This window comes from Nelusetta ayraudi, unplaced genomic scaffold (assembly GCF_046127955.1).
Source record: "Nelusetta ayraudi isolate G7.1 ecotype Tasmania unplaced genomic scaffold, CSIRO-AGI_Nayr_v1 ptg000135l, whole genome shotgun sequence".
NCBI lineage: Eukaryota > Metazoa > Chordata > Actinopteri > Tetraodontiformes > Monacanthidae > Nelusetta > Nelusetta ayraudi.
The window spans coordinates 8,418,440-8,441,261 of NW_027466185.1; the positions used below are offsets into that span (position 1 = coordinate 8,418,440).

Genomic DNA, 22,822 nt, shown 5'->3' on the forward strand with positions numbered 1-22,822 from the left:
AAAAAGCACTCTGAATAGGGTGCAACAAAAAAAATAATAAATTAAAGTATATTGAAATTAACAAATTACACTCCCACCCCTCCACAGCTCCTCATGACCAACACATAATATTGGTTACTTACACATTAAAATACAGAAGCAGCCACACATTCATTTGGGCACTACCTCTAAGTTTGTGAAATAAGAAATAAAGGGTTGCCATTTGTGAAAACATGAGTTTTTCTCTATTGTGTCTGACCTACATGCCCTCCCTTGTGTTGGGCCAACTGCGTAGAGATACCTTGCGGGTATCACTTGCAGATTTATCCCTCTGTGCGTTGTGAATGACTGAAATTTAATAATATGTCTCCACTCCCACAATGCTATGTTCCCACACTGCAACATGAATGCACGTCCTCACACAAACTCCCCAAAGTCGAGCGTCCCCCCTCCCGTCAGCGACACCGACCAGCACCCGCACTCATATGGAAATGTGGAAGCCAGATACTGGAGGTAGACTTATTATTCAGCATTGGCGGCGAGCCCGGCTCACTGGGAAAACAGTGCATATCATCTGTTTATACAAGCGCGGATGGAGAACAACAGCATTGGAAAATAAGCATATGTTTGTAAACTGGCGAGATTAGACTTTGATTTCTGTTGTCCCCCCACGGCCACAGCCTGCATTACCAGCCTGATTCCCCCAATTAGGTTTTTGGATTCTGTCTTCCACCCCTCTCCACACCCCCCCCTCCCTCCGTGGGGATTGTTTTTCTTGCAGTGGCTGGGGCCCTGCAATTCGCCCGCGCCGCATGTCAAATAGGCTCGCAGCGGGAAAATTCAGCAATCAGGCCAGAAAACAATCCCCGAACTCTGGCTGTGGCTCAGGTATTGTCTGCCTTCCCGGCCACCGGTGGCAGGTAACCACATCCCAGCATTCATTCTTGTCAACCGCTTGTTTTTGCATTGGTTATAGTATAGGAAAATAAAATGGGATCGGGAGCAGGAGCTTATAAAGGAGCAGGCTGTGGAGCTGGCAGTGCAGCTGGATCACTGAGATTTTCATTCTGAAGTCTTGCAACTCTGTCGCTCAACGCTGATCACCAATCAAAAGCCGTGACGGAACCTGTAACTTTAATAGCCACCGAAGATGCTGTTGCTTAAGAGACCAGAGGGGGCGCTGCAGTAATAGTAGCATCATCCCTACTGACTGGCTTAGAAACTGAAGGTTAAACATGGTGGACAGCAGGTTTTGCTGACCTCCAGACTGACGTCACTCAGTGTTTAGGCAGCGTCGAACAGTTGCCAACTAACTGGGCGAAATAATGTAATTAATCTGACTTGTCCACTTTACATTTTAATGGAACTCTTCTTTCCACACATTCTGTGACATTAATCCAAATGATTAAAATAATCTTTGTGACAGGTTAGTTCTGTACTTGATGATCAACAGAAAAACCTGTGGTTTTAAATTAAGGCACTTGGAAAGAATTGTACAGTCCAGTAAAATTCAAACTCTGGTTTTGACGCTGGAAAAAAATTCAGTATAAGAAATTCATATTCAAAACTAGATGCCACTGATTATCTTCCATATACAGGTGAAACAACAACAACAACCAAATCAATCAAAAAAAATAATAAGTCAGGTTGTGCCAAATTTTATTTAACACAACCTCAGACAAAAGAAGTGCTGTCCAGTTAATTCAAATAAAAAAGGCATAATCATACACAAATATACACAAATACAACAATAAATAACAATAAATACAACAAACAAACAACAAACTAGTAAAGTTTTAAAACAAGGAATAGTAAAAGCTCAATTTAGGAACAAAGTTTAAAAAAGGACAAAATAAACAAATGAAAAATAGAAAGAGAGAGAATCAGGATCACCTAGAGGTGAGTTTTTAGGAGAGCCTTAAACTGTTCAATGGACTGCACAGCACTTAGCCTAAACAAAAATCACACATCACGCCCCGTGGGGTGGAAAAGGTAACTTTGACTTTCTCCCACCTACTTTCACACCTCGTGGGAGGCTTCGCTTCGTGCCCATTATGTTTTACAGCAGTTGGCCTCCGTGTTCCACGCGAGCCAAATCTCATCAACCGGTTGCTTCTCTCAAGGACAGAAATGTCAGGAGCCTCGAGAGGAGGACACAATGAATGAGTGGGTCGCAGCAGGCGTCGCTCTGATTTTAACCTTCACCGCTCAGTGAACAAAGCTGCCTGATTACCTGTGGGGTTTAAAAAGCAGGGGAAAAAACGTACCTGAGGCTAATCACTGAGCAAATGCGATCGTTAACTCCTGGGGAACGACAAAGAGGCAGAAATGCTTTTGTGGGAAACGTTGATGGCGGATTTCTCCGTCTCGGCAGCTGTGCGAAAGCCATGACTCATCGTTTCTGCCTGCGTTCAAATCCGCTGTTTGGTTGGACAGCTTTATGAACTCGCAGATGGCAGAGAGGCTTCAATCCAAAGTAAATGCTGAGTAATTAGACTGTGTTACACAATTGTCTTTTGTCAGAAGCACTCCATCCTTGTCCTCCCCTCATGTGAAATTCAATTGAAACGCTCGCTGTTCATCCAGTGACAGAAGATGTTTTTTGTAGACCCACTTGAAAATGCATCTGATTGTGTTGCCTCCCTGTTTTTGTTTTTTCCTTTATCTCCAGGATCCCTGCCCCCCTCCACTGTCAGATCCCATGATGCCAGAGGAGGTGCGGTAATGCTGGTGGCGAGGCGGATTTGCATGGTTTTACACAAAATGCCTGCTTGATTAATGACAGCCTGGTGAGCAAAACACCTCTTTTCACCTAAACTGCAACTTTACCCATTTGCTACTCAGCACAAAGTGCCGTCCTGCTCCAGTGGATGTGTTGAATGAAATAATGTACTAATTCCACCACTCTGAACCATATTGTACTGTGGGGGATTTCTTCATTACATTTTGAATACATGGCCCCCCACTGGCTTTGGTTGGAATTCACTTTTTTCTGAAACCGCCAGGAGAGAATCTTTTGGTGGAATTATAAATTTGGATGCATTACACCTACAACTGACTTACAATTCCTATTATTCAACCTTTTGCAGATCTACTTCTCAAAAAAGCTGTGAGCATCTCCTCGCTTTCACTAACCAACGTTGGAAATGTGCGTGAACTCACCCTTTAATTAACAGGTGCTGTTTTTAATTCAGACTAAATGAAATGCACACCTTAATGTTGTAACTCGTATTTTCATTTTTCAATTTCATTTTCTTCGTAATTTCTTCTTATGGAACGTTTACTTTAGTGGAAACTCCATTCTCTAGCGTCTGCGTCGTCCTGGCGATAGAAAGACGAATGAATCAACCTCAGACCTACAGGACGTGACTGGAATAACGAGCGTGCAACCACATGTAACCAGATTGAGAGAAACATCCATGTCACTATATTGGTTTTCAAAATGGGCTCTTCAGTTTCCAATCAGTGTGCCTCCACCGACGTTTATCAGTTTAACTGGGCTGCACCTCCACACCGTCGCTGCAATGATCCTTGAATCCGTCATCTGAAAAGAATTCCGTATTGACAACCGGTCCTGATCAATGAAAGAAAACATGCATCTCGGATTCATTTTGGAGCATGGAAACAATGCGGTGCCCTCTCCCCCTGTCCTGTCTACCTCTCTCCCCCCCTCTGCACTTCCTGGCACGTTCCCAGAATGCCCCCACCGGCCCCCCCACAACCTCCTCCAGCCTCCCGCTACAACGACCAATAAATTCCACGCGACGGCTGCCCCTGTCAGGGCGAGAGGCTCGCAGGTGAAATCCATAGAGAGGCTAAGAGGTGTCAGACATCCTAAATCTCAGGAGGGAGGGAGGGTGTCGAGGGGGACGTGCAAGGACGCCACGCTGGGGTTTCAAGGTTTTTCTCTTTTTTTTCCCAGCTGCAACAACTGTCCTCCTCCTCCCCCCTCCCCTCTCCTCCTCACGCAGACTCGCTGCTTAATCTCACTCCGCGCAGAATATATACAAGCCATTAGGAAAACAAAATGCTAATCTTCACCTCTGTCTGAACCTACCTCTCGCCTTCCCCCCTCCTCACCCCCACTCATCCCCGTCACCTTGCTTCCCATTCGCTCGCCGTAGATCAAAGCGTGGGAAGAGGCGGAGATGGACAAGCCGATGGAAATCGATGAGATCCGGATAGACCCCTCCCCTTTCCAGCTGGTGGAGAGGACGTCGTTACACAAGGTTGGTGCAGCAGCGTTGAGGATGGTTGGTGGGTTGGGAGTGGGGGAGGGGTTAAGCTGAGGTCATGGAGCCATCGAGGTAACGGCTTCATCTTTGTGCTATAACTTCATTTAGGAAAGGAAAATATTATTTTTGAACCCCCAAATTTTTAAATCCAGCTTTTGTTTTTAAATTTGTTGAGCAATTTTCTTAGCAATTTTTAGCAATTTATTTATTTTACCATTATCTTATAATCCTGCCTGAGTATTGAAGTACCGTTAGCACACCTTCATAAGTTAAAAAAAAAAAGCTTCTTTTTTTTTTCATAAAATGATTCTTTTTTTTTATTATTATCAAAAACATTTTTTTTTCAAAGCTCTATGGACTTTTAAATGTTATGGACACATTTTAAATGTGTCCGTCAGCACGAACCTTTTCGCTCCAGTTACCCTTCAGGTTACAACAGATTTGAAAATGAGCCGTGCTTAATTGTATTTTGCACAGAACACAATGCAATAAGAGTGTCATATCTTCCAGTACAGAAATAACCTCCAAACCTCCAAACCACAACAAAACATAAAAAGTAAGGAAATTTATGTTTGGTAGATTATTTTTCTTTGTTTTAACATTGCTTCTTGGAAATAAATTTTATATCGTTGGAAAGCCTGTTTATTCCCCTTTTTAAAATGGTGCCACACTTGTAAGGAACATGCATTTGTGGAGTCAGCAGCAGAGCTAAGTGTCTGGGTTGCGCCCATGAAAAATGTGACAACAAAAAAAGAATCTACCAAACACAAATGTCCTTACTTTTTGTGTTATGCTTAGTTCAAGAAGCTTCCCAAGTGTGACACTAAGCACAACTAAGAAACATTTCACAGAATTGAGAGGATGTTCTGTCAAGATTGAAGTAAGATGCATACCACCATGTTTCTATCAAAAGCTTCTGGCCTAGAATGAAACCCCTCACATGTTCTGTGCTCGTAGCTCAGACAGATCTGGCACAATTTCCCTGAGCATTTTCTACATTTTTCAATAAATAGTAAAATAACTCAGGCAAGTATTGAAATATTCTAAGTGTCTGTCGAAAAATTCCCATTTTTATCCAAGTACATTTTCCACTAGTCCCGAATTTTGTGTGAAATTGTTTGCCTGGGAAGCCAGCGATCATCACCTTGTTAAGTAACTCTCGACATTGTATTTAATATATTTTTACAAACTTTACACAAGAAACAAATAACTGAAGGTCAGGCCTTTGGTTAATCCACTCGCTTCCATAAATTTGTCTCAGTAGGGCTCTCCTCTCACAAGTGGACGACCTTGTCTTTCACCTGCAGCTCATTTAGAGGAAACTTGCTCCTCCGAATAAATGGAGCTACAGCAAACACTAATTCTAATTCACAGTGATCTGCAGGCCAGGAGATCCTGACTTGAGATGTCACTAAAGCAATATTTTATTTTCAAGAAAGTAGCAGTGAGGAAGATATTGGTACAGCGAGTGGCAGTCGTCCCCTGCACCAGCTTTACATTTCGTTTCATTCTCACGCTGACATCCAGAACATGCTGCTCGTCCGCCTTTGATGTCAGGCGGAGGTGTGTTGATGCATACAAACAACCTTGTCCAAAGTCTGACCCCCTGAGCCTGCAGTCTGACTCGGAGTACTTTGTGCCGACGCCTTGATGGCCCTGTCTCTGCTTTGCTCCGAGCCAATTATCTTTTATCTCCACCACCCGGGGAGGGGGGAGGGGGGGGCAGAAAAACCAGACCTTTAAAAGTGCTCCGAGAGCTACAAGGTTGTTTTTTTTTGTTTTTTTTTTATCTTAATTTGACACTTGGCCTTTTCACTCTCCCACAGACGCACACTTTATTCTCGCTGCTGGGGCTGAGCCACGCCTATGTGACCAGTATCGGCAAACTGGTTGGTGTCGTGGCGCTGAAGGAGGTAAGAAGAAGAAGTGTCGGAAGAATGTTTCCCGGAGAAAGAGGCCGAACTGTAGAATTTCATTAAATTTGCATCGATCTGCAAAAGCGCTTCTTTGCCCTTTTTTTCTTTTTTAATGGACAAAACCTCGGCCAGTCTTCCTTGCGTCTTGGAAGGAACCAAAAAAAAAAAAAATCCAATTTCTCGGCCCCTGATGATTCGCCAGTGGAGCTCCGTGAATTATGCATGAGTGTTTTATTAGGATAATCAGCGTTGCGGCGTGAATGTCTCGGCCCTTCTTTGATTTGCTTCGGTCCTTCCGTTCGGAGCCGTTATTGTCTCCGTCGCCTCTCCATCTTCCCCGTCTGTCCTTTTTCCAACTCAGAAAACCAACTTCAGCTCCCCTGTTTCCATCTTTTCTCCCTCCTGACCCTGATCTACCTTACAGCACTTTATTTCCCTTCCCTCCTTCTTTCCTCTTCTTTCCGTCCTCTTCCTCCCCACTAAGAAACCAAACATCAGCTCCTTGTGTTTTCATATTTTCCCCTCTTGTCTCTGGTCTCACCAGCTCTCACTTTATTTCTCTTCCCTCCTTCTTTCCTCCTCCTCCTCCGTCCAGCTCCAGAAGGCCATCGAGGGGTCGACGCGCTCCGGCGTCCGCCTCCGCCCGCCGCTCGCCAGCTTCCGCGACATCAGCAACCACACCTCCGTCAGCAGCCCGCCGCCGTCCTCCCCCTCCGACACCTCCGCCCCCCCGCAGCCCTCCTCCTCCTCCCCTGCCGCTGCCCCGCGCCACCGCCGCCAGCTCTGCCGGCAGGACGAGACGGAGGTGTGGATCGAGGGAGAGAAGGCGGATGAGGAGGAGGAAGGGGAGGAGGAGGAGGGCGGCGGCAACGACGGAGGGAGCAGCAGCGGCAGTGGCGGCGGCGGCGGCGGCGGCGGCGGCGGCGGCAGCTGGAGGAGCGCCGGCTGCTGCACCTCCAGCAGCAGGAGTTGCAGCTGCAACAGCAACTTCACTCTGCCACCATCCTCCACGCCGCCCGCCGCCCCTCCTGCCCCGCCCCTCGGCCCTCCGCCACCCTCCCCACCCACCGCTTCCATCCGTCTGTCTGTCCTCCAGAGACTGTTTGAAGACAGCGACGACGAGCCGATGGTGTAGTCCAGTTCCCAGCTTCTTTTTTTATATTGGAATATTTTTTAAACGGTGTGATTTGATGTTTTCTTTTCGTTCTTAATTTGTGGCGGTTTACCTCTCTCTACCTTTGTCACAACTCACTGACTGCTGCCTGTTTCACATTTCGCTTCCTTATTGGTGAACTCTGTTCATGGTTTTTATACACGTTTTCTCGCACCTCTAATTTTTCCTTGAAACAGAACTGCAGTCCAGTTGGCTGAGGAGTCTAAAAACCTGCTGTTTGTAGTCCAGTCATTTACAGCTGATACAGTGTGCGTTAAGATTCTTACAGTTGGGAGTGACGGATCAGGGGTTCACATGTGATTTCTAGTTGTTTTGCTAATTTTCAAAGTCAGCGTCGTAATTGATAATATCATAGTATTATAACTAGTGCTTGTTGAGGTTTAGTGAACTGAGTCTCGTTCATAACACAAATTATAAAAGTCCTGCTTTTTCAGTGCATATTGCTCAACTCAATTGCAGAGGGGGCTCAGCTATCAATTAAAATATGTTTGCCTTCCTTTGGCACCCAGTAACTGGTGCATTTCATTGACTTTGGTCCATTCGTGGAGAAGGAGAATTTATGGGCACTACTGCTGCTGGCCACTAGTGGGCCATCGTCTTGCTTTGGCCCTGTTGTAATGAACTTACGTACGTCACGTGTCAGATAGTAAGTACCTAAAGAAACAAACAAATAGAATAAACAACAAACAGAAACGGAATATAAAGTGAAACTCCTTTTTTTCAAAAAGCTTGTGAGGCCAAGGTACAGCACCCATTGTAAACCACCTTTTCCACAAAAACATGTCCTGCACGGCGGCTCTGTGTTAACTCATTTGTGTTGTTGTTGTTTTTTTCTCTCTAAGCGATGTCTTTATCGGATAGGAGCGGGAGCTATTGATTTTTGTAACGGGCAGCAGACCATCTGGATGGCGGTAGACTAATGGAGCTGCTCAGCCCAGTGTGGAAGATTGGCTAAAGCCGAAAAAGACCTCCAAATTGTGTGCTGACCTTGGCGGATGCAGCCTCAGAGCTCATCTCATCACGCTTAAGTTGATAGATGGTGCAGCTAAAGGCGGCTGACGACAGCCGAGCCCCACAGCGTGGATCCTGGAGACTGTCCCCCTGCTCCGCTCCCAGTTGCAAGGAAGGACAACTTCCAGCGTCGATTAAGCAAAAAAATCACGTCCCCCACTCGCAGCGAAAATGGGCCATCCTTTAAAAATATCTGCTGTTTTTTCCACAGTGAAGGACACTTGGCAGTAGGTTGTGCAGTGACATCTGTCCAAAGGAAGATGAATGTTGACGGGAAGATGTGTCTGGCAATGTATTAATGAGCTTATCAAGCCCTTGCCTTAACAGTGCCACATAGCTTGTAAGAAGAGAAGGCCCCGTCTCTTTTTTTATCATTATTCCAGCGGTTTTTTTGAAAGGTCCCACATTATTTGAAATTCACATTACCAACGTCTTCTCTCAATGATTGTTGTCTAGCCTGTCAGTTACCATTCTGAAATAAGAAAAGACCATCCACTGCCCAGAAACTGTGTGATTTCTTAAAAAAATGGGCCTTTGGTGATGTCACAAAGGGCTCTGATAACTCTCCCTAGGTCACTGTCACCTCCAACCTGCTGTTTGGTCTTTTCATCCACCTGCCAAACATGCATAAAATCCAACAAAGGATCAGTATTACTAGCAGGCTGCAAAATAAATATGAGATTGAGAGATTTGCTTTTTAATTTAATCATCCAAGTCTCCTCCACTTTAGCCTGGGGTTTGAAATAAATATCTGATCATGTGTACTGTATATTACAGGAGCTTTAAGGCTAATGTCTGACCTCAAGTGCACATATATGAGTACATCATGAAAATGAGCTCAACTTTAAATGATCTTGTTTCTGCTTCAGTTCACCACCAAGTTCTCAGGCAATGCACGTATAGTCTTTAAACCTACATTACAAATGAAGACGCGTCTTCACGTCTGCTGGGAGTGAAAATGTCTCTGCATTACTTATGTCAGTCTGTGGTTGTGGTTACTATCTTGATATAATTGTCATTAGTCCGTTCTTCAGAATCCTCCACATTTGTGAAACTGTGAAACATGTAGCGAAATAAAGGTTTGATTCGGTGCTATAATCGTTCCCCCTCATGTTTGACCTTCATTTATCAAGCAACTTTATTTTTACATTAATTTGTTGGTTTGACATTTCATAAGAACAAGGCGTCACTTGCGTAGCAAAGCTTCTGTGAACGACCTCTTGCGCCGTAAAGGCTTTAAAATCTAATTGGGAGTAAATCTTCTGTGACTAGTTTTGCTTGGATGCCGCAGGCAAAAATACATTTGTTTAATTAAACGGCGTGACTTGCATCTCCTCAAACTCTCACTCATCATTTTGCAGCATCCTTGGTCTCAGCCGAAGGTTGTTTTTGAAATGAATCGATGCAAAAGAATCGCCTGGATTGACGTAGATACAGGAAAAATTGTGCATGCATGAAATATTTTTCAACATGACGTACAGCTGATTCTTTTTTACAAATTTTACACCTGTGGTCCAGCATCTTCCTAAAAGTATGTGTCTTAATTCTGTTAAAAATTATTTGATTATTGATTGATTTGATTGATTGCCGATTAAGAATTGAATCGATTAAATTTAATTAGTCACAATTAATTAAACTTTTTTTAGGCAAAGATTTATTTGTTCAATGGCGTGGTGTATACCTGTATACCTAGAACAAGTTACTTTTAAACAACTTGGGACCCATTAGAAGTCAACTTAGTCAGAGGATAAATGTTTAGGGTGTTTTTACTGTTCTCTAATGTATAAATGGGTCACATTGGACCCTCAATATTATTTAATGGTTAAATAATGTGTTCCTTACACATTTTTCATTGTGAAATTTAGGTTCTCATTAAAAAATAATCGCCACTTATGAATTAATCGTTAATCGATTGATAAGGTCAATCAACTAACAATTAATGAATTAATTAAACAATTTGCATCCCTAGTCTCAATTATATTATTTTTTTTTAATGGCATTGTGCACTTTGGAAAACCCAGAACCGTTTTTGTTTTAATTATGTCCTGTCAGGCCGGACCTTCAGCAGCTTCTGACTCTCCACATCCGACAGTATCACTGCCCGTCCCTGGCGAACCACTTCCATCTGAGGTATTTGCTCTGTGCCCCACTCTGTCTGAGACCATAAATCCCATGATCCCTCTGTACACCTGAAACTGTGGCACTTGTGGTACATGTGTTCGCCCATCTGTACGCGTCTGTTGAAAAAAAGAAACAACTCCAAGTAGGAGAGTCCGTTTCCCAGAATATATATTTTACACACAAACAAGGCTACATTCATACAAACATACATACACACTACACATACATACAGTCTTACATTCATACAAATACATGTCATTTTATTTGCTTTTTCCCATTTATTATAAAAAAGAAATTTGATATATTATTACTTTGTATACTGTGTTATACTGTTTGGGCTAGGTCACTGTTAAAAATGCATGCACTTTCTTTTGGTTTGTGACTCTGAGTGAGTGTCGCTGCCTTGACCTGGACAGAACGTGGTGGGCTGAGGCCCCCGACAGGCTGCCAGTCAACACAGAGGCACGACACTCAGCGAATCAGATCGTTTTCAGTTGTGACAGGCTCACCAATAGTTATCAGCAACTGCTGGACCACGTTGAATTGTTCGCAAATCGTGTTTGCCCCAAGTGTGTGGGTGTCTGGTGTATTGCACTGAATGTTTCCGGTGTTGCTCTCCCTCCCTCCCTACCCCCCCACCCCACCTCCCTCCGACACCTGTTTTTGTTGATTATTTCACATTAGTTTTGCCTGTTTTTGCTTCGAGTTTTGGTTCTTTGGTCCGATCGGCCACCATATCGTGTATCTCCGTTCCGTCCTCACACGGCTTCTTTCAGCAGTTTCCGGATATCTGCGTTTTGCGAGTTCATGATGTCCACAGGTCCCTTTCGTAACTTGGCTTGATAAAGTTTGTGTCCAGTTACATCCCACGTTTTCACCTGTGGTACCTCTGGCGCCTTCTCTGAATCAATGTGGGTATATAATGGGGGCAGGGGGCTTGAAGAGTTTTGGAATAGAATACCTTGTTGATTATTGAAGTATTTGTTTCCTGTTTTTGCCTGTCCTTTATTTCTGGTCCTGTTGTTTAAGTGGTTGCAAAAACGACGATGGAGCCCTCCTCAGTTTCCTTGTCCTTCTCCAGCAGTTGGGCGACGCAGGGTGTGACGTTGAATGGTATCCTGCCCCCAGCAGTGTCAGCCACCTGTGCTGGCAGTCCTGGGCTCGTGCCTCTGATGGAGGGGACTTCCTCCCTCAGCGGGGATGGGCTCAAAGAGCTGGGCTCTGGCTCCAGCGTTAATGTGACCTCTTCTACCTGAAATCACAATAGATGTAGTTCAGCAGAAAAAAAATGGCCCTCAAGAAACCCAAAATTGAAATTTTACCCATTTACCTTTCACTGTCATGCTAATAGTGGTGCTGGTGGAAATTTTCAAAAAACATGTAACAGTCCTGGAGTTTCACAGAAAAAAAAGATTGGCTTGTGCGGTGATACAAACACAGCAATATTAACAGTATATTTATTGCCAAGATATCCACTGTGGCCAGCTGGCACATTCCGCTAACACATGGACAGTATTGAAAGGAGGTTACATGAATGTGGATTCTGGCTAGCAAGTCACAGTAGATATCTAAAAATAGAGCACTGTGTCATTCAGACACTTGGACGTCACAACAAGAGCGTGATGGACACATCGCATGATCCTGTTCTTTTATTTTTTACTGTCCTTTCTACTATTGCCTTCTTCTGTTTCGATATCAGGTGCAATTCTTTCCCCTCAAGCGTCCCCAGAACCTCAATCAAAGTTGGGGGAAAGAACTCGTGACATTTCAATGTTGGGTGAATTACTAGTACTAATAATCCCCCTCCCCACACACAGCCCTTACAGCCCACCTTCGTTAGCTCCTCCTCGTCTTCCTCGTGATGTTCAGGGAGGTCTTCAGACTCGGGCTCGGTCTCCTCTCCAACCGTCTCCACCACTCCTCCAACAAGTTCAGCCATTTGTCCACTCAGCTGCCCAACAATCTCAACCTGCAAATCGTAAACAAAAAGCTAATTTCGTACATTTCCCTTTCTTTGCTTATTCATTTTCCAAATTACATTGATTCAACAGGCAGTCTGACATCAACCCTGTGCATTTCAGTTCATGGTGTTCGTTGGAGAGAGAAAGATGAGGCATCACAGAACAGGAGAGAAGAAGATGGCCAAGCAAAGTACGAGCTGCCCCTGAACCCACAGCCACAGTTGCTTCATTTCCTGTGCAGGACACCAGAGAAGAAGACAGGTACTTACACACACACACACACACACACACACACAAAATGCTGAATCCAAATGCTTTGAGTTGCCAACCTGCGGACTTAACAGCATGCTTCTCTGAGCACCGAATGTGGTTTGTTTTCAAGATTCATCATGAGCCCCACGGTGGGACTGTCATGCAGACTGTTTTTTGGTTGTTTTTTTTCCAATGCTCCATGCAGATTTGCAGCCCGTTTCCTACCTTGGCGTCCTGCCTGGCACTCTGTCCCATCATTGACCTGAGCTAAATATGCCTGCTGATAAAAACAAAGCCAGATCTAGAACACAAACAAATTTGCCACGATGGATGTCAGAGATTAGAAAAGAACGGTCAAAACGGCTGTTGAGCACCGCTCCGTATTGGTTCACCTTTTTAAATAAAAGACTAGACACTTTTTTTTTTTTTTTTACAAAACAGGCATTTGGAGCTCATAAAGAAATGACTGTCACATGACCTCTGCCTGGCAGGCCTCTTACTGCCGCTCCGTCAGAATACATTCAACTGTGGCCAAGTCCGCAAAGTCTTTAATCTGACCATTTGGATTCAGCAGGCAAGTGCCTACGTGGTGTGCCTCGACCTGCGCGGCTCCCCATAGGTCAGCAAGCCGGGGGTGGGTGGGAGGGCCCAGGCTGTGGATGGTGCTGTTGGGTGTGGCTTGCAGGGAATGGGAGGCGCTGTGTGGCCTGTGCTCCACGGACTGCAGAGGAAGATAAGAGGCGAGAGGGAGAGTTTAGTAGAAGGCCTTTCCCCCTCCGCCCTCCCTGAATTTGGAATCAGTTTCGGACTCCTTGCATGTAGCAATGGGGGATGTCATCATGTTTCAAACTACATGTCTTTCGGAGCAAAAACTTGTAGTTTATTGCAGCTGCAGCCAGGCAGAGCGGGGGGAATTGGGAGACACAGTTACCATCGTTTCGCACATCTCACATCTACAAATGCACAGCGTGTATATGCACAGCATGAGTCTTCGAAAGAGGACTAGGGCCAGAACAAGAAAAAAAATATTACAGGAAAGAGAGAGATTTTTTTTTTTTTACAAGTTTCCAATTTCGAGTTTTAAGTTGAAATTTTGTGAATAAAGTCGAAGTAAACAGGAAACTGTCAAAAACGGAAGTACTCCTGAAGTACTCCACGAGGCGTGTGCACAGAGCCTTTTGACTTTATTCTCAACATTTCAACATTAATCTTGAAATTTATCTACATTGACTTTAATCACAAAATTTCAACTTTATTTTTGAAATTTCGACTTTATTCTCGAAATTTCCACTGTACTCTCAAAATGTTTCCTTTATTCTCGAAATTTACACTTTAATCTTGAAATTTCAACTTTATTCTAAAATCTTCGATTTTATTCACAAAATGTCAACGTTATTCTTGAAATGGAAACTTAAAAAAAAATGTTCTAATTATTTTTTTTTGTCTTCTTGTTGCCGTCAACTCCAATGTGATGTCATTTCCAGCCCCGAAGTCTGACTTCAAAGGTAAACGGCAAGTTCAATCAAAGCACGTGTCAACAGAGGCTGCGACTGTGCACATTCACAGTTTTTAATCCAAATGCGTGCAACAAAATTTGGGTTCCCCAAGTTGAGAAACGGGACGGAATGTGAAAGGCGATGCGCACGTAAGATTTTGATATCGACATTATTTACCAGCGTAAAAGGGGAAAATTCAGTCGTACCTTTCTCACAAAATTGGTCTCTGTCTAACAGCCCCTCTAAATTATGAGTCAGGCACGGCGCTGCAGGGACAGTGGGAAAGTGTCTCGGGCAATCACTGGTTCTCAGAAAATTGTCTGGCTGATTGAAAAGTCTTTCTCCTCCTCCCCTGCCCCACTAAAGGTAATGTGATATATTCAATAGTCTCCTTCTCACGGGAAACCGTATAATGCACGCGGTAAAAAGTAACAAGCTTATTTCCATTGTGGTCTCGGATCAGCACACCTTTTCCCTGACCCTTCTCAAGTTATTATTTCATAACCCTCCGTTATTTAATGAGCTCCAAGATGGAACCCCGCGCGAAAGCAGCCAGCCAAGCTGAAAGAAAAAAAAAAGTCTCTGGGTGTCGCGGTTCATCATGACTCACTTCATTTGCGGGAGCCTGAGAGCTGAAAGTCAGCAGTCGAGTCACATCAGGAGGAAAAGCCGCCACAGCCAACCGCTTTAATTTGAGTTTGTTATGTGATAACAAGGCGAAGGGAAAAAGCCGGGCAGGCTCGCGGTTCTCTGCGCGCAGGCATGCTGGATTGGCAGCTGAATGCTACGCTGCATTGTGTTTTTCATGCACATGCTTCATAAGTACAACAAGTGCAGGGGATACTATAGGGAGCATCTTTAATGGTGCTCAAAAGCTGCCAGGGGGAATAGAGCAGAGGACGGAGGTGTGAGTTTAGTCGCCCATTAAGTGTGTAATTCAAACAGATGGGAACAGTGCCACACCACCTCCATTACTGCAGGGGATTGATGGGCCAACTGGCCAACAGAACTGCACAGATTTATAGGCTGAAGGTGTAATTACTCTGTTTCCATCTATTTGCAATATCAACATCTATTGCATAAGGATGCATTAGGTTATTCAATTTGTTCAGTTCTGAATACAAATCCTATCTTTGCAAGATCTTTTTTTTTTTTTTAAATGTGATCATCTGAGAAAGTTGCAGCATGAAGTTTTGTTTGTTGTAGTTTTTTCTCCCCAACAACAACAACAACAACAATCCCCTATATTATTTTGTTGCCCTTTGACATTAGAGTCGTTACCGAAATAAACTCGTATGGGAAGTTTTAGGTTTCACAGCTTTTTGCCAGCGTGGCTGTAAACTGGCCCTTCCAAACAATGGCCTTGTTAATGAGATGTAAAAAATACTCCCATAACAACATTCTGCTGAGCAGTGAAGACTCAGCAACACGAGAATGGCAACCCGACCTGTTGTTGGTACTGCAGAAACTGTTGCTGCTGGTAGTGGTGAAGCTGCTGAAGCTGCTGGAGCTGGTTGTGCTGCTGCAAGGTCAGATGGGCCTGATGCTGCTGCAGGTAACTGCCTACCGTGCCTTCGTACCCTTCGCCGGGCGTGCCGCCTGCTCCGCTGCCGCCACCTGCAAGCAGGCACAGCACACGGTCACCGTCGAGAAGCTCGGCCAGCGCCAGCAGAGAAGGTTCTCGGTCCTCACCGGCAGCCATGATGTAGGAGCCCGCGGCGGGCGAGGCCACGCCCGAGGGCTGACTGGTGATTGGGTCCCAGGCGTCGGAGGACGACAGGCAGTACAGGCCCTGTGAGACGTAGGTGTGAGGCCAGACGTCGGCAGAGGAGTGGTGAAGCACTTGGTCTGTTCAGAGGAGGAAGAGGAGGGAACATATTGACACTGCGATGAAAAGCAAATGTGAATGAAAAAGTTGAATTTCCACATATTTCGTACTTTTCAACATCAAAAAAAAAATTCTGGTTTTCGCGGAGTCAACTAGGTGACTTCAGATGCAGGCTGTTGAAAAGCCTTTCATGTAATGTGAATATGGCACCACTGGTTCAGATAAGCATGGCACTTGACACTTACTGGTAACTGATTCAGAAGGCAGCCAGTATCATCACCACCTTGGTAATGTCATTCTATTATTCTGTTCTTTTTAAATGTAGTTTTTGCTTCATCCCTTGGCCCATCCGTGCAACAGCTGGCTAATTATTGCATTTTCCAAATGAGGATCTTGACCATCTTGTTTTGAAACAGGCCCCATCCATCTCCATGTGGACTGGTTGGCAGTCACATTACCAGATGAAGGAGAGGCTTACAATGCCGAGCCCAGACCCTGAGCTGTTGATTCAGTCATTAGCGGCATCGTTTAGACCCTCCCTCTCACGGGGATAAACCTGACCTCATCTAATAACAACACACTGTAATAACTTTAATGGGAGCGTGATGAGCCTATTTACAGCGGTGTTGTCAGGGAGCATAATTCATGGTGGGGGATTTAACACAAACTGTGGAGGAGAAAACGCAACCCGGCAGAATGAATCTTGATATTGAGAACCTTTTTAGTTGTCGCTAACAGTTTTTTGTGTGCGTGTTTCTGTTGTGCAGAAAACGTGTTGCCTGTATGTCCTTGTTAATGACACCTGGGCTGAGTTCTACCCCCAAGTTCCTCATTCTTGACAAAGCACTCTACATTATTGCAACACTGAGATAGGAAACTGTTTATGTATTGTATTAAAGTAGGCACAGCAAAAGTTTGAAATGATATTTCTCATCTTTTAAACCATAAATTAAAGCCCAAGAGCCGATCCATCACTCTTCAGAATTGTTTTTCTATTTCCTCATCCCAAATTCATTTGACCTAATCCGACATCTTAGCACCTGAGGCCGAGGCCGCGAATCAGGATATGAGTCTCTTCCCTCGAGCTCTTATCGCTTGATTCATCCAAGTGTTAAGTCAAAATCTACTTAACGTCACTTTTAATGATGCTCATTTGCTCAGAGGGAGTAGCTCGTCTTGAAGATTTTGGGTGAAGCCATGACGCTCCCTATGCAATACGCTGGGATGTATTTTAGTTGATCTTAGCCTTTTTGTCAGGTTTTGTCATCCGGACGTCTCTGAGTAAGCTCCCGCCAGCGCTGTAACACAGAAATGTGCGCGAGCGTCCTCTGAAAGGCCACAGTCCACAATTTGTTTGTGAATCCAAAACAACGAAAGACTTCTGTCCAATCCGAGCCCATATGGAAGGTTCCACCAAGAACTAGTTCAAACCAGACTACTGTACCTCTGCTGGTGATACTCTCCTGGTTGACCTCGCTGAGTTGAGCCACGCTGCCATGGTTGGAGCCGGCTCCAATGCTCTCACCGTCCATCGAGTTCCAGCCGAACAGGGTCGCCTCGGAAATGGCAAACTGCTGCATGATGCCTGCAGGTTGGAGAGGTCAGAGGTCAGGGATCAGGCAAGACGGAGTTTGAGGCGGGTTTCAGCGGTGGCAGTAGCGTTCTTGAAGGAAGGAGTGCTTTAAGTTGAATCATTAAAGTTTTAATGAACCACTCTGTTTGAACCACTGACTGTCAAATAATTAAAGTAAGGAGAGATGAGAGTAGGAGTACCAAAGAGGATTAGGGCCACAAGAAGAGAAAAATAAAATAAGATAGAATCTTTTCCAGGTTTCCAACTTGAGAATAAAATTGAAATTTCAAGAATAAAGTTGACGTAAAAAAGACAAAAGTTTGTGAATGAAATCAAAATTTTGCAATTAATGTCAATGTGAAATAAGTCAAAAATGTCAAGAATAAAGTTGAGAAGCTCTGCGTGCTAGTCTAGAGGAGTGCTTCCGTTTTCATGAGTTTCCTGATTACTATGGGTGAACCTTGTGGGATACACCTGTTTTCAGCAGTTTGCTTTTAACTGTGGCCAACTGGGTTAATCCACCATCAATTCGGTCTACTCACCAATTTCTACTTCACTTTTGTCGACTTTATTCATGAAATTTTGTCTTTTTTTTACGCCAACTTTATTCACGAAATTTTGTATTTTTTACGCCAACTTCTCTCACAAAAGTTTGACAATATTCATGAAATTTCAACTTAAAAGTCAAAATGAAATCTTAAATAAAAATCTCCTTCCTGTAATATTTTTATCTCTGAAGTGAGTTCACTGTATTTTTTGTTGACCGGTTTCCTAAATTTGGACACATTATAATTGAGTTGCTCCGTTCCTTGAAGAAATTTTTGTTAAACCTATTTTGGATTTCCGACAATAGAAAAACCCACAATCAGCCTCTCTACGACTTCCTCCGGTAGTCATCATAATGGGCGACATGGAAAATTCCTTCAAACGGTTTGAACATGAGATGCAACACGCTCAAATCCAAGACATTCATTCATCACTTTTGTACAGCATTGTTAAGTTACAAAGAAATAAGCTCACACAAACCATTGATGTAAACTTCATGCTGTAAATATATGGAATGGGTTTAGACACCAAATTCTCCAGCTTTTGTCGATTGATTAATCAAATTAATCTTGCTCGGCTCATCTGACTGCGAAGATAGTTCCCCAACATCATTGCTGGAGTCCTTCGTCGAGGCCTGACCTGCAGCAAAGCGAGCCTCCTTCTCGCCGTCGCTCAGATCGCTGTAGGCGTCGTTCTCCATCCTCCGCTCTTTTTCCCGTTGCAGGTTGCTGTGTCCTAAAGCTCCCATGGGCCCTGCGGACGGCTTGCCCCAGCTCTGCCACTCGATCATATGGGCCACGCGACCCTGCGCCATGGCGGTCGGCTTGGTCACCTTGTCCTTCATGGAGCGGGACACGCCTGCGACAGGTAAGGAGGGTTCCGTGCACGCACGCACACGTGCAAAACCACACACACACACACACACACACACACACACACACACACACACATTTCCACTGTCAAACCAACGTCTGGTCTTTTTGATTGAAGACGCCTCCACTTGAGGCCCGGAGAGTGGGAGAGTAGAATGAAAGTGAGGAGTTGTGACCTTGATGTCAGAAAGTGTTTGATAGATGACGTTTCTCTAAATGATGCAGATGTTGTCATAACTTGGTGGGATGGATGTGTTCATAGAGTGGCTATGAGTGTATGGAGGATTTCGTATTTTGTTTAAGAAGGAATGTCTTTCAGCGGCCTCTCAACCTTTTGTACGATTGTCGGCGCCTCCCGAAGGGCCTTCCCTCGAATGCAGCAGGGTTAAAGTTCCTTTTCTCAGAGCAAACACCAGCTTCTAACCTTTGAAAGAGAGCTATTAAATGGCAGTAATATCATATTTATTGCACATACCTATTTTGATTTTAGAGAAAAACATATTATTGCAAATAGTTATAAAATCTATATTCAGTCAAACCTAAACTATACAATTGTTGCTTTAGTCTCCATAAATATCCACAGGACCATTTGCAAACCTATCAAAAATAGTCAGCCTATCAATTATTACCCAACATGCTTATTATCTGTGTGACAGCTACCGTCTATTCAAATCAATCACATCAGTGTCTGCCGTTTCTGATGGTATTGATGGGGCAGATGGGGCTGGGATAGGCAGGGAAGAGTGTAAAAGCAGCAGTCACAGGGATGTCATAAAGTTCTGGCTTATCATACAGGGATACAACCAAGGCTGATGTCTCCAAATTCAGTCTTTGTTCCTTAATCAGCATCAGAAATTACTAAACGCTCAGCTGACTGGTCACACTGAAGCTAATGGCAGTGCTACTTTATTGTACTGTACTCAAGTATAAATGTTGATTAATAGCAACTAAAACCCAAAAGCTATTTATGTCATTTGAACATAAAGTCACATTTTTTATTTACACTGTTCATTTTGTGTCAAAAATCCCAATAAATGTTTCAGACTGAGGAGCTACAAACAGGCTAGCAAGCGTAAAGAATCATTTGGCGTAAGCAAAACCGAAGATGCAAACACTTTGATTCAAACTGGGGACATTTTCACTCTGTCAGACACTCGCAGAGAAGCATTGATTGAGAAAAAATTTAATTAAACTCAAACAGACATGAATAAACAGAGACAGGGCCTTTGAGAATTGTTCCCTCGGACCAGGGGCAAGTTACTGGCTGCATTATAAATAGAAGCTACCCCCCACCCACCCACCCAACTCCCTCCACGCCCAGACAAAGAGAGCCAATCTCATTTGATAATCAAACGCTCCCTGCAGAGACTGATTGGGGATGGAGATCGGAGTGGAAGGATGGGGATGAGGAAGGGGTGTTGGGGTTGTGGCTATTCACAAGCTCCTACAATAAAACACACACTGTAAAGCAACACCAGCAGATTAATTCAAAGTGCACCAGAGACAACGGCAACATAAAAAAACAACAACACAACACTTTTTGCACAAACACTAAAGGTGCTACGCTGAACTTAAGCACTGCAAAGCACACACAACTATAGACTGAAGCACAAAGCACAGAGAGAGAGAGTGAAAGCGAAAAAAAAATATGGCACCGGCCACAACACTGGCACAGAAGAGTCGGTACTTCACAGATACTGGGCCACCAGCGCCGCCACGTTACAGACTCTCTACATTTCCCAACACGCCTGTGGAGATGCTCTGTCGAGAGTTAAAGTAAGGTGTCTCACTTACTTTATCAGTCTTCCGATAAAATTAAACGTCTGATTGGGTTCCCATCAATGACTCTGCGGAATGTGTTCTCTGTCATTGACGTCGGGTTGTTGATATTGATGGGAGAGAAGGGGGGAAGTGATTCAGGAAAGGGGCACCCACAGGGGCGGCCATGTTGGTTCCAAGCTCCGCCTCTTCCTCCTCCTCCTCCTCCACTTCCGCCACTGGCTGTCAGATGGTGAAGCTTTCTGTCGAGGCAGGGGTTTGTTTTGTGTGGCGAAAATAATAAAATGTTTTGATTTTGATTTTTTTTCACCCGCCCACAGTGCACGTCAGACGGTCGAAAACGAAATCTCAGTTGGTCTCACAATCAAGTCTGACTGGGAACTACTTGGCCTTTTATCTTCTGTTCGCTTTCTGCTGAGGTAAATTCATGAAAACCTTAAAAAGCTGCAGCAACTTCACCGGTGTTGACAGAAACAGGCCGGCTAATAGGCAGTTTGAAGGTCTGGAGAAGGATGCGAAGTGAATGTGACGTGGGGAAGACTGGTTCTTGCATTTCAGCAAAGATGAAAAGTTTATGAAATTTACATCTACACATTTTTACATTTTTTTATGCATATTAGCTCCACATTCCAAAATACCTCTTAACTTATGCTTATTGAGCTATGAATTGTGGTCATAAGTACAAAACCACAGCTGGTAAACCACAGCAGCAAAACCACACGGTCCAAATGATGAAATGTATCTTTTTCTCTTTAAGATAATTCTGGAAGAACTTCTTGCTGATTTCAAGCATTTCTGAACAGTGTTTTTTCTCACTTAGCTTTTACACGACTAATAGATGTACAACCTACGTGAGACTAATTTTAAAATGTTTTCTACATATCCCATGATATATATTTTTCTCCAATGAGGTGGCTCACCAAAACACTCTCCTTCTGCTCCTGCTCCAGCCCCCTTTGTCAAACTTCAGAACCCATTGTGGCCCACCAATCAAAAAGTTTGCCCACCCCTGATCTAAATGATAACAGCACTTGTGTTAGATGATGCTGAATTATGATATGATGAAGTATTTTTAGTGTTTTGAGGCCTGAGTCCATGGAAATATTATTAATCTTCTGTATCCAAGAGACTGTATTTATTTATAAAGTTGAAGCAGATGATGCTCTATAATAATTCCTTGCATTATTTCCGCATTAATAAACTTTCCATTATTAGCTTCTATTGGTGATTGAAGCTCCGCCACCATAGGACCTCGAAATAACCGTCTGACAATGATGCGGGGATGTAAAAAATACAAAAAACAAACCAAAACTCATCTGTTGCTAAGCTGGAAAAGGAAGTGAAGGCCCCGTTGTTTCCCCTCGACAGCAGCTTCACCTTTGACCTTTTGTGGAGCGTGTGGAAGCAACATGGGGGCTGGTTTACCATCTAGCAGCACAGACACACACCTGACACACCTGACAGAGAGGACTTAGCCAGGGCACCGATCCCGTAGGAGTTGGCGGACTTCTTCTTGAGATGAGGCAGAATGGAAGTAGTGTCCTCCATGGACAACTGAAGAAAGAGGGAGGGGATGGAGGTGAGAGCCAAGAACAGAGGGGGAGAGGATTTTTTTTTTTTTTTCAAAAAAAGAGAAAGAGAAGAAAAAGAAAGTATAGGAATAAATGATGAAGAGGGATGTGAAAGACATAGAGGTGAAGAGAGCAGATGATTGGACAGTTGGAGGAGAGAGAGGATGAGCAGAGAAGGTTGTCATGAATGGAACAAGAAAGGAGGAGTAATTATTGAAACCTTGCAGCCGTCTGACAGGATCACTGATTAAAAGAAGAGTAGATGTGCTGAGAAAGAAAAGTGACGCAAAGCAATTCAAACAGGCTGTGACTCTTAGCAATGTGTGATATTAAGCAGAATCTTGTATTTTTCACTGATGCGTAATTTTGCAGAATACAGACAGTATTGATGGCTCAAGATAAAGAGGATGCAGTGCTCTCCGGTGCTGTGCACTGCTTGTACACTTCGCTTGTGTTTTCCCAGCACTGCTGTTTTTGCACTTGCTATTCTCCACGTTAGCTGCTGGCT

The 22,822-nt window shown here is 44.0% G+C and overlaps 2 protein-coding genes across 2 annotated transcripts in view; one reads left to right on the forward strand and one right to left on the reverse strand.

Annotated features, from left to right (window-relative positions):
• Positions 1-9,688, forward strand: part of clcn1a (chloride channel, voltage-sensitive 1a) — a 40,560-nt gene extending 30,872 nt beyond the window's left edge. Inside the window, exons 21-24 of the mRNA XM_076011535.1 lie at positions 2,651-2,695; positions 4,104-4,208; positions 6,041-6,127; positions 6,726-9,688. Coding sequence (XP_075867650.1) covers positions 2,651-2,695; positions 4,104-4,208; positions 6,041-6,127; positions 6,726-7,265 — 777 coding nt within the window. The 3' untranslated portion in view covers positions 7,266-9,688. The remainder of the gene's footprint in view (positions 1-2,650; positions 2,696-4,103; positions 4,209-6,040; positions 6,128-6,725) is intronic.
• Positions 9,689-11,416: 1,728 nt separating this feature from the next.
• The window catches only part of LOC142877145 (uncharacterized), a 37,903-nt gene continuing 26,497 nt past the window's right edge, over positions 11,417-22,822 (reverse strand). Inside the window, exons 4-11 of the mRNA XM_076011537.1 lie at positions 22,192-22,297; positions 18,732-18,950; positions 17,418-17,558; positions 15,838-15,993; positions 15,593-15,762; positions 13,251-13,370; positions 12,268-12,405; positions 11,417-11,688 (exon numbers count right to left, since the gene is read on the reverse strand). Of these exons, the coding sequence (XP_075867652.1) occupies positions 11,461-11,688; positions 12,268-12,405; positions 13,251-13,370; positions 15,593-15,762; positions 15,838-15,993; positions 17,418-17,558; positions 18,732-18,950; positions 22,192-22,297 (1,278 nt within the window). The 3' untranslated portion in view covers positions 11,417-11,460. The remainder of the gene's footprint in view (positions 11,689-12,267; positions 12,406-13,250; positions 13,371-15,592; positions 15,763-15,837; positions 15,994-17,417; positions 17,559-18,731; positions 18,951-22,191; positions 22,298-22,822) is intronic.